The 13,492-nt window shown below is 40.0% G+C and overlaps 1 protein-coding gene across 1 annotated transcript; it reads left to right on the plus strand.

Moving 5' to 3' along the window:
* Positions 1–217: 217 nt before the first annotated feature.
* LOC119739405 (endophilin-A1-like) lies at positions 218–12,478 on the plus strand (the record flags this gene model as incomplete). Its single annotated transcript, XM_038214349.1, has 9 exons — positions 218–284; positions 907–1,032; positions 2,548–2,680; positions 3,644–3,711; positions 6,576–6,581; positions 9,337–9,437; positions 9,733–9,836; positions 10,800–10,936; positions 11,619–12,478. Coding segments are annotated over 9 exons (930 nt in total), but the record flags the coding sequence as incomplete, so codon positions are not given.
* Between the last annotated feature and the right edge of the window lie 1,014 nt (positions 12,479–13,492).

The raw sequence follows: 13,492 nt of genomic DNA on the forward strand, positions 1-13,492 counted from the left end.
GAGCCCTGTCTGCTGTAAGTGTAACTTAGCCCTAGTCCTAGCCCAGGTTGGACTCTGTTGTGTACACGCAACGGAGTCCAGGGTATGAATCTCTCCTGCCATAGCGAAAAAAGTTTTAACACATTTAGTATTAGTAAATATTGCTTGAGATTATTTATGCTTATTGAATTCTTCTCATTGTCTTTGGGTAATGTATTTTTTTTTTCATTAGAAAATTGACGTGGCAGGTCACACAGTGGATGATTTGGTGAACAAGACAATAGAATACCTTCAGCCCAATCCAGGTAAGAACCAAAATTGCAACATCATTGACGCTAACCTTCCCAAATCCTCCAAAATAAAATGTAGGCTTTTGCAGGATTGAGGCTATATGGCAAAAATGTGTGCCTGATTTATGAGGATGCACTGTGTCAAGGTCTTGGGCCGGATCTTGTGTTGTTCCCTGAGCTCAGGGAACCAGACTAGCTGGCTTGCATCCATTCACGGATGTGTAACCGCTTGCAAAAAAAATGTGGACTAAATAAATTGGGTAAATTGGGGCACTATTTGGAAAAATCAGTTTCTTCCAACGATGGTCGGCCGACCATCTTTTGAAATCAATACAAAAATTCCACTTTTCTTAAAAATGACAGCACACCAGGTGCCATGATTTCACAGGATGTCTGAGACTGTCATTCACCTACAGTCAAGTAAAGTATTTCATAATAATTTGGTAGTTTTGTTTGTTGATGTTTGCAAATGTCGTATATTACCTTTAATTGTAACCTTTGGAATAATTACGTTTGGGGTGACTATAGAAACACCGGTTTGAATCGGGTCTAAGTATTCACTTCAAACAAACCAAATAGAGATAGATCTTCTATTTGTGTGCTGACCCTAATCAATCGTATTGTCTTTCCTGAACAGTCTCCAGAGCCATGAGCAAAGTCCGTGGTCAGAACAAGGGAGGAACCAAGCCTCAACAACCCGTAGGATTCCTGGGAGAAGTCATGCTGAAGAACGGCAGAGAATTAGGAGAAGATTCAACGTTTGGTGAGCAAGCTTCAAGATGTATTCTCTTTCCTTCTGTGGTAGACTGATCAAAAGCTCTCAAAAAGGTGCTCTAATCAGTGTTCCAATCCACCAACATAGTACCATGAGTATTGTGTAATTTATGTAGGGCCCAGCACTTCAGATATGCAAGGCCAAGTAAAGAAATAAACCGTTTCTCGTACCTGCCCGCTGCCTTTTTTGCACCCACTTTTAATTTTTTTTTTTTTTATTTATAAATGCATACATTTGCAATATACAGGTGAGTCAAAAAAGACGAAACCCAAATGGCAGGACCAATTTTTGAATGAAGTTTTGCCTGTAGCACTTTCCAAATCTAGGATATGAAAGCCCAATCAATGGGCTTTGTATTAACACAAGAATCATTCACATCATTCATTTGCTTAAAGTTACGGAATTTTGAACACAAACACCATTTTAAAGTTCTGTCCATGGATCACAAAGAAATGTACGTGTTATTTCAGCAAAATGAAAACAATTCACATGCATCCCTATGAGAATTGTTTTCGTTTTGCTGAAAAAACACTTACTTTTTTACATAGCCCAACTGTTCTCATTTTGAAGGAAACAACAGGACAATAAAATCTTTCCTGTTATAGGTATTATAAAAAGATGGATTTTGTTATGTTTTTGTTTTTGTTTGGATACAGGTACGGCGATGGTCCAGATGGAAGAATCACTGAGGCAACTTTCTGAAGTCAAGGACGCCTTCGATCTGAACGTCAGACAGAACTTCTGGATCCCTGGATCATCTCAAGAACAAAGATCTGAAGGAGATCAACGTGAGTTCCATCTTACAAAATCTAACATCATCCATTATCTGGTTGATTCTGATAGAATCAGGACTGTGTTGCACAGCCACGTTCCGGGAAATTCAAGCACAAATTAGGGAAAAGGAAAAAGCGTAAAGCCACGTCAGAATGAAGTGGCTACGGCTAATACATTAGTTGCACCTATGGAAGCAGATGAAGCCACTTCCCATGTGGGCTAGTGTTAGCCGTAGCCATGTCATTCAGACATGGCTAATGCTCACTAACAGAAGGGTTAACCAGGGTTACTGGAAATTACATTCTCATATAGCGTAATCCGGCAAACAAAATTAGAAGCCATTTTTGAGGTCGCCCCACGACTATGTGCACGCGTTCTTAAAGACGAGGCTCGCAAATGTTTTGGTCGATTGAGTCCGGAGTGCGCGATTCACGTGAGCCTAGTGCCTCCGCATTTATCCTGAGTTATCCTGTTCACAGACAAACCAAGGCCGATGAAAACATATACCTCACCTCATGGTGGAGGTAAAAAAAAGCAGACGGGAAACCATTTTTTGTTTTACTGGTCTAATAATGCATTTCATAGACCATGCATTTCATAGACAATCTCAGCTTCAGGGTATACTTAGCACAGCTGTTTAGTTTTGGTGGAAACAACAGAACAATAAAATGTTGTTTTTTATAGGTATCAATAAAAAAAAAAATTGTTTTGGTTATTTTTTGGATACAGGTACGGCGATGGTCGAGATGGGAGAATCACTGAGGCAACTTTCTGAAGTCAAGGACGCCTTCGATCTGAACGTCAGACAGAACTTCCTGGATCCCCTGGATCATCTCAAGAACAAAGATCTGAAAGAGATCAACGTGAGTTCCATCTTACAGAATCTGACAGAATTTGGTTGATTTTGATAGAAGCAGGACTGTGTTGCACAGCCACCTGCGGGGAAATTCAAGCACAAATTGTGGCCAATCTGGAAAAAAATTGATACAAGACAAGTGATCGATTATATGGTTGATTTGGGTTGTAACTTATGCCTGTGTACTTTTGGTCATTCGATAAATTTGGGGTCCACTTTTTTCCTGTCCCTGTTACATCTGACATCTGTGATTTTATAATTCTGATGCATCCTTAATGCAGTCGTCCTCCAAGGGTGATTATGAATAGCAAACTACCTACACAACGAATACAAAATTGTTTAAAGTCATTCTTAACCCTAACTCCCTGGGCATTTTTGCGATGATGCTGCAAAATCCTCCAACTGCCTCCATGTCAAAATTGCATGCAGCCTCAATCCTGCAAAATCCTCTGTTATTTCTTGAATGTGATCCGTGGAAGAATGATCACTGCCTCAATCCTACAAAATCCTCCAGCAATCACTGTCAATATGTTTAGGCAGAGCCAGTGACATCCTGGAGCAGTGCGGAGGACTTCAAGTATAATTTATGCACAGCTGAGCATAAACAAACACAAGGCCCGGCCCAAGACCTTGACACAGTGCATCCTCCAAACTTAGCCACACATTTTTGCCAAACAGCCTCAATCCTGCAAAATCCTCCATTTTGCAAAGAGGATTTGGGAGGATTTGGGAAGGTTAGGGTTAATGCAGTCGTCCACCAAGAGTGATTATGTGAAGCAGACAACCTACCCAACAAATTGTTGAAGTCATTCTTAATGATACTTGAACAGCAAATGACAATGCTCAGAGATAACAGGAACTCGAAAATTGTCACACTTTGACCCATAATTTATATAAGGTGCCTTACAGCAATGTGCAAATGTCTCTTGTCAAACAATAAGTTTATTTTCTCCCCAATGTTTGTTTTTCCCACCATCGGAAGAAGTTGCAGGGGCGACGTCTTGACTTTGACTACAAAAAGAAGAAGCAAGCAAAAGGTAGGCGACAGATTATCTCAACTCCATCATATCAAATCATCTTACATTACTAAAATATCATAACTAAAACAAAAATAAACCATCAGACTTCCAAAGTGTTATTGTTAACCTGACACTAAATTTATCATTATTAATTGTCATAGAGTATGTCCCAAAAAAGTGTCTGTGAAAAAAAGTCTGATGTGGTTTGGGATTGGAATCATTTGCCCTTGAGCATTAAACCGAGGTCTTGCCGTGATGACTGATAGCCAGGCAAATGATTCCAATCCCAATTGCAGCCCTTTTCACAACATGCAGGATTTTACACAGCTTACTTAACACAGCACTGAAATTGATTAAGGCAAGGAACTTGGTCACAGTGTCCCAAAATGTTGTTGTGATCAATTGACAAGTGTGCAGTGATGCGTGACTGAAATTAAATGAAACTCATCGGGGTTGAGGCCAAGATAGGGAGTATCTGCACAATCAAACTTTTTCAAAATGGACTTCATGGTTTTGTAGTTATTTCAAAAATAGTCAGACGGACATTTCTTTTGGACATACTGTATAATGCGTATAATATTTGTTTGCACTAAAAGAAAAACAAAAATTGCATTTAAAATAGTGTTCCTTGCAAGCCTTCAATTGTGGTTTAGATTTTTTGAGGACTTAGTTTAGACAGTCGAGAAAAAGTTTGAACTTTGTGTCAACCATATTCACTCAGCGGCAAATATGATCTGCCAAATATTGTTTCCAAAAGTGGATATTGTCATCGGGAACTGAACTTTGTTACTTTGATCGATAGGCCTAACTGTCTCTAATAGAAGAGTTTAATCATTAAATCCTGTAAATTGACGTCGCTGTGAAGGAATTTTCCACACCTTTGAATTCAACATCATTTTTTTTTTACCACTCACTGTATTAATGTTTTACTTTCATTTTTCACTGTGCATCATCTACATACTCATCAGCATTAGCAGGTTTGGTCGGTATGTCAATAGTCTAGTTCCTAGACTCGTCATGAATGGTCCCTTATTGTGCTTAGCACCCATAGTGTACACCCATAGCTCACTACAAGTTTGAACTAACAATAAGTGAAATTATCTGTGAGTTTCAAAAATGAGAATAGATAGTGTTGTTGACCTTTGTTAATGCACAATATTACCTTGTACTTTCCCTACAAAAATATTGTGAATGTGTGTATGTAGAATGCTAGATGCTTAAAGCTACAGTCCATCATTTGTAATTTGTGCATTTTGTTCGTTTGTAGCAACAAAAGAGTTCAAAATCTAATGAAGGATACTGAGCAACTAACCTGATGAAGTTTCAGCTAAGCTTCAGCTGTACATTCCGAGAAAAACAGCATTCTAAGACCTCAATTTCAAATCAAAAGTTACTGAATCATGTGTTGAATTTTTTGAATTGCAGCTATACGCGACGTCGCGCACTGATCCAACGAATTATAACAACCGCGCGCGTGTGTGCGTCGTTCCAATACTTGTGGGCGCTGCGCTGAATAACAAAACGAACTCCTAATGTAAATTTTCCTACGGTGCTTCTTAAGAATCACCGTTGGAAATGCCTTCTTTCGTTGATTACTTCAAAATGACAGCTTCCCAGAAAGAATAATTTCACAGGGAGTGTAGTCCCTTACTATCTTTCAACCAAGTATGTTTTTCAACAATAATTACGCCAGTTACTTTTCGGATGGCTGCAAATGATGGACTATAGCTTTAAGATTTACAACTGTGATAAATGTCCATGTAATAGATTAACCTCAGTCCACATGTACGTGCAGGCTTTTCAGTACTCCTACTTTTCCTAGATATTTTTTTTACCGTGCTCCAATTTTTCCTACTTTTTCTTGAAATTCCTACTTTTTCCTATTTTTTTGTCCCACAACTCCGAAGAAATTTAATCTCATTGAAAACTTTCATGGCAGTGTTACACACTGTCAAATCACACAATGAAGGGCTTGGGCGCAGGAGTACTGCAGCTGTACTTCCAAGAGCTTAGTTGAGGATGGAGCACAAGTGTTGTGAGTACAGAACATGCCAAATGAGGCTTATGATGCTGTGGACGTGGGCGAGCATCAACGAAAACTACCCCAGAAAGCCCACTACAGTCCTACTTTTATCCTGAGTCTGTCCTCCAAAATCCGACTTTTGTCCTGTTGGTTTTTGTAAATTTTGACCTTACTTTTCTCCTACTTCTTCACCTGGGTCTGCTTGAAAGCCTGTACGTGTATCGTACTATCATGACGTTCTATTTTGAAGTGTGTTTTAAATCAAATTAGGTTAATTGCCCTTCCACGACGTTTAAACACTGTATACTCAGTGGGTAACACACTGAGTATACAGTGTTTCAACGTCAGTGAAAGGCAAAACCTAATTTGATTTATATCACCCCGACGCAAAAGTCCATCTTATAAAAGTGTGTTTTAGTTAGTTCATCAGTTACATGTCCCTAATAAACGTCTACCCCTTCAGGATTGGTCTAGACAGCCTCCGGGATAAAAAAACGACCAAACTGAATACAAAGGAATCCAACGGCTGCTTAGATTAATGGTCTCCATGCGCAAACAGGAGAGGGAGCTATTTGATCACTTTCGATAGTCCAGTGGATGGGGCACACTACGTATAGCGCATGGTACCCTGACTACTTTCATTCCCAATATGCACAAAGCCATAGCGTCTTCCTGTGACGTCAGGCGTCGTTGGCAATGCGTTCAAATGTCTCTCCCAGTCGTCTCTCCGACCCCAACTCTCCCTTTCTTACCGTTGAGGGGGTACTTGTGCTTGGTCTATTATCCTATGATGACATCATGTTTCTATTTTTACTTTCCATGTACCCGTAAAAACGTTTTCGTCGGTTCCTCTCAGCAGCAGGTGGTATGTCAACACCGATTTTGTAGCGTAGCATTTCGTAGAAAATATTGTGGTGAAATAGATCAGAATTAATTGAGGATTCAGAAAATACAGTATAAGGCCAAAAATCCGTGTGTCCGTCATGCGTAGTGCGCACTGCCTGATGTGTAAAAATCAGTTGTTTGATAAGCAATGTGCATACATACATAGGTCCATGTACCTGTATTGCGCATTGCGCTATCCCTACTGCGTTAAGACCAGTCATTGTGGGAATATGAGCTTTTACGTCGGTCAAGTGTGCCGAGAAATACGTACTCGTGGATTTTCAGAGTACGCATCGCGGATACGCAACTGGTATGCAAAACGCAATACGCACATCAAAAACGGACACATGGATTGTCAGCCTAAAGCGTATCAAATTTGGCCAGCAGTCTGGGCTATAGAGTAGGCAGTAGTGCTATATATTTGTAGATTTCGCCGTGGGTGCAGAGTCGAAAATGAAGGGAAAAGGAAAAAGTGTAAAGCCACGTCAGAATGAAGTGGCTACGGCTAATACATTAGTTGCACCTATGGAAGCAGATGAAGCCACTTCCCATGTGGGCTAGTGCTAGTCGTAGCCATGTCATTCAGACATGGCTAATGCTCACTAACAGAAGGGTTAAGCAGGGTTACTGGAAATTACATTCTCATATACAGTGGAACGTTGCTATACCAAACACCGCTATTTTGAAATATATTATCCCAGATTTCTAAAGCTCGGTAGTCATTTTTTGAAAATCAAAACTGGATTAGAGTTCACTTTGTCATTTTGTAGTTCTGGTTTTGTTTTGGTTTTGATGCTAGCTTGTGCATGTTACTTCCTTTATTTTGTTTGGCATTTCACGGGAACGTCCTCATGAAACTTGCATGTTTTGTTTTTAAACATCCTGCTTGGAACACTAACAGCATGTCATAGAACAAACGTAACCAGCATTTTCACTTTGCCTGCATGTTTAAGCCAGCTGCTATGTTTTGTTGATTGGAGATTATCATTCCGTTTTCATTTCATTTTTTTTCAGTTTATTTTAAGCACATCAAAATCAAGCAACAGTCCAAAGACCAAAAATGTCTGTTTTACTGGGTGATGAAATACGACAATTTATGTTATCAATAAAACCTCAACAAGATCTTCAAAAAGAAAAAGAAAAGTTGCAGTGGAAGATCTTCAGATTGACCAAAAAATGGTTGATTTTAAGAGTGTTTTTAGTTTAACATCAAAAGACATATTGTGTTACAAGTTTTAGAATGTAATTTGTAACTGTTGTAAATTATTGTCTACTAAAGAAGGACAATTACTGGCAAAGAGTTAATGTCGGTTGTAGTTGATTCTGTCAGAAATAACATGAATTTGTATATATGGAGGTATCATGAATATTCATTACATCTCATACATATTAATGAGCCTGTTTTTGCATTTTGTTGGTCAATATTCAATTGCATTGATGAAAAAAATTGACCCAAATCATTTTTGCGTGGACTCAAACTTGGAAAAGTGTAGATAAGTGACTTTTCCGAGGACGAAATTGAGAATGTCTAAGTGTTAAATATGTGTGAGTTGTAATAAGTACGGAACTTTGTTATGCAGCTGATTTCACAAAACAGTGTGTAACTTACGCCATGCGTAGGACTTACACGCAACAAACTTATTGCGCGGCCACGCAATGAACTTACGATCGATTTCACGAAAGTTGGCGTACATGGGCCACGTTTTAAACAATCTAAACATCTTGGACGAGGATAATAACAGCATTTCATGGAAGAAATGTTTGTGTATGATTTGTTCGTTCGTGAAGCAGTTGTTGAATCACTTCCGCCCGCCATTTTGAAAAAAAAACCTGGATTAATACAAAAAAATCTTAAAAAGCAATCAAATTTAATAGACGAATGAAGTATACAAAATGTAGCTCCATGGAATGCCATTGGAAGCTATTGAGCTGAGTGAGAATTACAGATTACACACAGGCATTCAAATACAAATGAGATTTCAATCATTTGAGTCAAGACTGAAACAGTATTTTTACTGTCAGATTTTGTGTTTCGATTACGAGGAACAAGTCCACTCTTTTTTTCTGAAATATTGATGGCGATTTTTGTCCGTTTTTCCATTCATTCATGGAGGTGGGAAAACGTTTATGTTTCATGGTATTTAATGGGTATTTATTTGTTTGCAGAATGATAAATGATCAGTGGTGGACAACTGAATGTTGGATCATTGTATCAAAATATTCATTACTTGGGAATAGAGTATGCAAATTACGTGAAATTTTCACAGTTACTAGTCAATAACAAGTACTTTACCCCTATTTTTATTAAACAGAGCGAGCCACATAGTTTTTGAAATATGTTTCGAATTTGGTCACTTTCTTTATGACTCATTGTGTACATGGTGACGGATTAACTCTAACTCCCTAGCATGATGTACCAGGAACCATACCCATCCTGGCAAATTCCAACACCATATGGGAAACTGCTCACACATATTTCTGACTTTGATTCTGGAGGTGTGCCAACCCAATGTAAAAGACTGTCAGTTTAAGGGTACTGTACCCATCCTGACAGATTCCCACTAAACATGCCGTTGGGGTTTGATGGGTTGAGTTCTGTTAGGGTTAATGCATGCTTGCATGATGCAGGAATTATACTACATTTCCACACCAGGAAAATACTGGCATCTTGGATAATTCTGAGCCAATATTTCTGACTTTTGTTCTCATCAATCTTGTTTTTGTTTGTGTTGCAGGAAGCACAATTCCTGAAGAAGAAATCCAGTTTGCAGAAGAGAAGTTTCACGAATCTCAGGAGCTTGCTGAGAACGGGATGAGGAACCTCCTTGAGAGTGATGTAAGTACCTGACAAATCGGAGCAAAGATGAGCCAAGATGCACTAGAGCATCTTACTACTCAATCAGATACCACTCATTGAGTCTCAAGAACAAGTTTTCACTTTATATTTCTGCACATTTATTTTGATATTTCTCTCAGTTCAACCATGGAAGAATAATTTATACCGATATTGTATGGGTGAAGAGATTGACGGTTTCCTTTTTAATTCTGTTGTGTAAGATATTCTTTAAATTGCCATGTAATTTAATTGTTTTAATGCAATCCTTGAAAATGCACCTTGTTTTCTTTAACAGGTTGAGCAGGTGTTACAGCTTCAAGCGTTAGCCGAGGCACAGCTAGAATACCACAAACAGTCTGCAGAGGTCTTGGAAAGCCTTCTCTCAACACTCAATGAAAGGTATGCCAACAGGGGAATCTGCCCCCCCCCCCCCACTCACAAGTGTCCATGTTTGATAATCAAAAAAAAAAACGAAGAGAAGTAGGGGTTACTTTTTTTCTAAATCGATGCTTCTCGTCATCAACGGATTTGTGAAACTTAAATCAGAAAGAAATATAAAAGGTTAAACAACCCTAACATCAGAGGTCCAGAACATACACCCCACCCACCCCATCCCCCATCCCTCCACCCCCACCCACACCCCCACCCCCTCACCTTCTAAAATTTGTATCCTTGTGGAGACATTTCTTTGTTCTCGTGTAGTAAAGTGTTCGATTTTGAAAGTGAAGTTTCAAAATGCTCTTATTTTAACCAGAATTAGTTTCCTTGGCTAAAATTTGGACTTGATATCCCTTTTCTCAAACTCTTCCATTTGCGACAGATCAACCACACCCCCACCTACACCCCACATCCCCACCTACACCCTTGACTTGTGATGACTTTACTTGTGCTGGACTTGTGATGGACTTGTGATTGACTTGTGATTGACTTGTGATGGACTTGTCATTGACTTGTCATTGACTTGTGATGGACTTGTGATGGCCTTGTGATTGACTTGTGATTGACTTGTGATGGACTTGTCATTGACTTGTGATTGACTTGTGATTGACTTGTGATGACTTGTGATGGCCTTGTGATTGACTTGTGATTGACTTGTGATGGACTTGTGATGGACTTGTGATGGACTTGTGATGGACTTGTGATGACTTGTGATGGACTTGGGATGGACTTGTGACTGACTTGTGATTGACTTGTGATGGACTTGTCATTGACTTGTGATGACTTGTGATTGACTTGTGATGACTTGTGATTGACTTGTGATGACTTGTGATGGCCTTGCGATGGCCTTGTGACTGACTGACTATAAATAATACCCAAACTTGTCAGTTACCATCCTTCTCAATGTTCTGTGATGTTTTCCAGGGTTGAGGAGGCAGGCAGTCGACCCAAATCAGAACGCAAACCCAGAAGTACTTTCAACTCTTACTCCACGAAGAGAGACTCCAGTGACGGAGACGACACCGACGCGTACCCGTCAACGGTGGATTACAACGCACCAGGTAAGTCAACAGGGATCTCATGCTCCAGCTCAGCACACAGTTTGCTTAAGGTTGCAGGCCAGTAAATAAGCCCCAAATTGCCTTCCCTGGCCAAATCACGATTTGAATGTCCTCAATTTGTTTGCTACATGTATTGGAGCATTTTGTGGGCCGTGAACTTGAGGGTTTGTAAAACAAGAAGGGTCCATGCCGTGATGAGGACGAAATTTGGATGAAATTACCGTAGTCCCTAAATTTGCTCTATTTTGCAATGGAGCATAGGCATCGTTTTCAAAATGGCGATGGACTTCAGGACTACTTTCAGGGGTAATCATCTTTGGATGGAATTTTCTCCCAAAACTCATTGGATTACCCACCGAAACTTGATGAAATGAAAGATGATGAAATGAGCTTTAATTTGATGTGTGCCTCAAGCACCTTTAGAGACGTGTGAGTATTTGTCCTGATCTTTAGAAGTGGAAGTATTTATCACTGAGGTTTATGGCAGTTTATTCGCTGGTTTGCAACCTATAGGCTTTCAAACCGGACAGAAAATATTGCTCAGTAAAAACAGGTCACCAACTAACCATCTGTCAACTGTCATGTGAATATTAGTTGTAACTGGTACCTTGCAAATTTGTGCAAACTGAATAAATTTGCTATTTTTCAATTGATTTTGTGATATTTATTTCCAATTTCTCAGTACCTGTAACGGCAACGAAGGAACGCTGCAAGGCACTGTACGACTTTGAGGCAGAAAACGAGGGCGAACTGGGGTTTCAGGAGGGCGACATCATCAGCATCGTCAGTAAGATCGACGAGAATTGGATCGATGGAGAGTTAAACGGTCACACGGGATACTTCCCGGCTAACTACGTGGAAATTATCTAACCGGTTTAATCATGGTAGGTGGTAGCGTTACTTATAGCGTTGCAGTTTGTCATTTGTCATCGTGAGGTTGAGTATGAGTGTGAGTTCTTCGCGATGAGTGCACGTACAAGTACTTTGTCATCCTGAGTTTGAGTACGAGTACGTTGCCATGGGCACAAGGACACATTGAAGTACTTCGTCATCATGAATTCAAATACAAATACGAGTACTTTGCCTTGAGTACTAGTACGAGTACGCATATTCTGGCATGACAAGTATGAGTATGAGTACTTTGTCTGAGTATGAGTCATTTCTATCAGTATGAGTACTACAATACTGGTTACTCACAATGGAACTCTGTGTACAGTGAACAGATACATTGAATAGCGCCCTCTGGAGAGTGGTCCTATGTATATCAGCATAATGTCAATTGTGTACTTTTTTTTTTTTTTTTTAATTCCATCATATTAAGCTATGTATTTCCATAGATGAGATCTCTTAATTGTTAGTTCTTTGTAAGCCTTGGCAGTCTGGTGTTTTCTTTCTTGAAACAACTAAGAATATGTCTTCCCTTTGATTATACCAAATGAGAAATTACCGGTCTGTTGGTGTTTAAAAGGAGGCATTATACAACTTCGAACTCTTGAAAAGTTCCCCAGATTCAGTGAATTCCCAATGATGTGGCTACGGCTAGGAAGTACAGGAGTCTATGGGAAGTGACCTCAGCCGCTTTCCATAGACGTGGCTACGGATAGGAAGTACAGGAGTCTATGGGAAGTGACCTCGGCCGCTTTCCATAGACGTGGCTACGGCTAGGAAGTACAGGAGTCTATGGGAAGTGACCTCGGCCGCTTTCCATAGACGTGGCTACAGCTAGGAAGTACAGGAGTCTATGGGAAGTGACCTCGGCCGCTTTCCATAGACGTGGCTACGGCTAGGAAGTACAGGAGTCTATGGGAAGTGACCTCGGCCGCTTTCCATAGACGTGGCTACGGCTAGGAAGTACAGGAGTCTATGGGAAGTGACCTCGGCCGCTTTCCATAGACGTGGCTACGGCTAGGAAGTACAGGAGTCTATGGGAAGTGACCTCCGCCGCTTTCCATAGACGTGGCTACGGCTAGGAAGTACAGGAGTCTATGGGAAGTGACCTCGGCCGCTTTCCATAGACGTGGCTACGGCTAGGAAGTACAGGAGTCTATGGGAAGTGACCTCAGCCGCTTTCCATAGACGTGTGTGTGATTGCAAGCCGTAGTCAAGTAATATGAACACAGCCTTGATCAAGGCTTGCTCAAGAGTAGTCTGGTACCGTTTGCAGCACAATGGGGAAAATACTAGGTTGCCATCAGGAACTAGCATTTGCATTGACATGTAATTTGTTTGATACAGAACAAGGATAGCCGTGTCTGAATTACTCAGCTATGGCTCATGTGTAATATCAAGCCGTAGTCGTAGCCCAGTAATTCAGACATGGCTAATTATTCCAATTTTAAAGACGCTCCTTAACACACAGGAACTGAACAATTTAAGAATAATTTCTTGATATTGTAATTCATTATATCATAATGATACAAATACCGAATGTTACATTACTTGAATATTATGTATAAATGGAGCTAAAATAATTCTTGCGTACCTTTTATCTATTTTATAACGGAAATCTTAAGCAACTGATCATTGTGGTGTTTGTTTTTTTCAATCGTAGAGAAA

The sequence above is a fragment of the Patiria miniata genome, unplaced genomic scaffold (genome assembly GCF_015706575.1).
Source record: "Patiria miniata isolate m_02_andy unplaced genomic scaffold, ASM1570657v1 HiC_scaffold_10, whole genome shotgun sequence".
NCBI classification, from domain to species: domain Eukaryota; kingdom Metazoa; phylum Echinodermata; class Asteroidea; order Valvatida; family Asterinidae; genus Patiria; species Patiria miniata.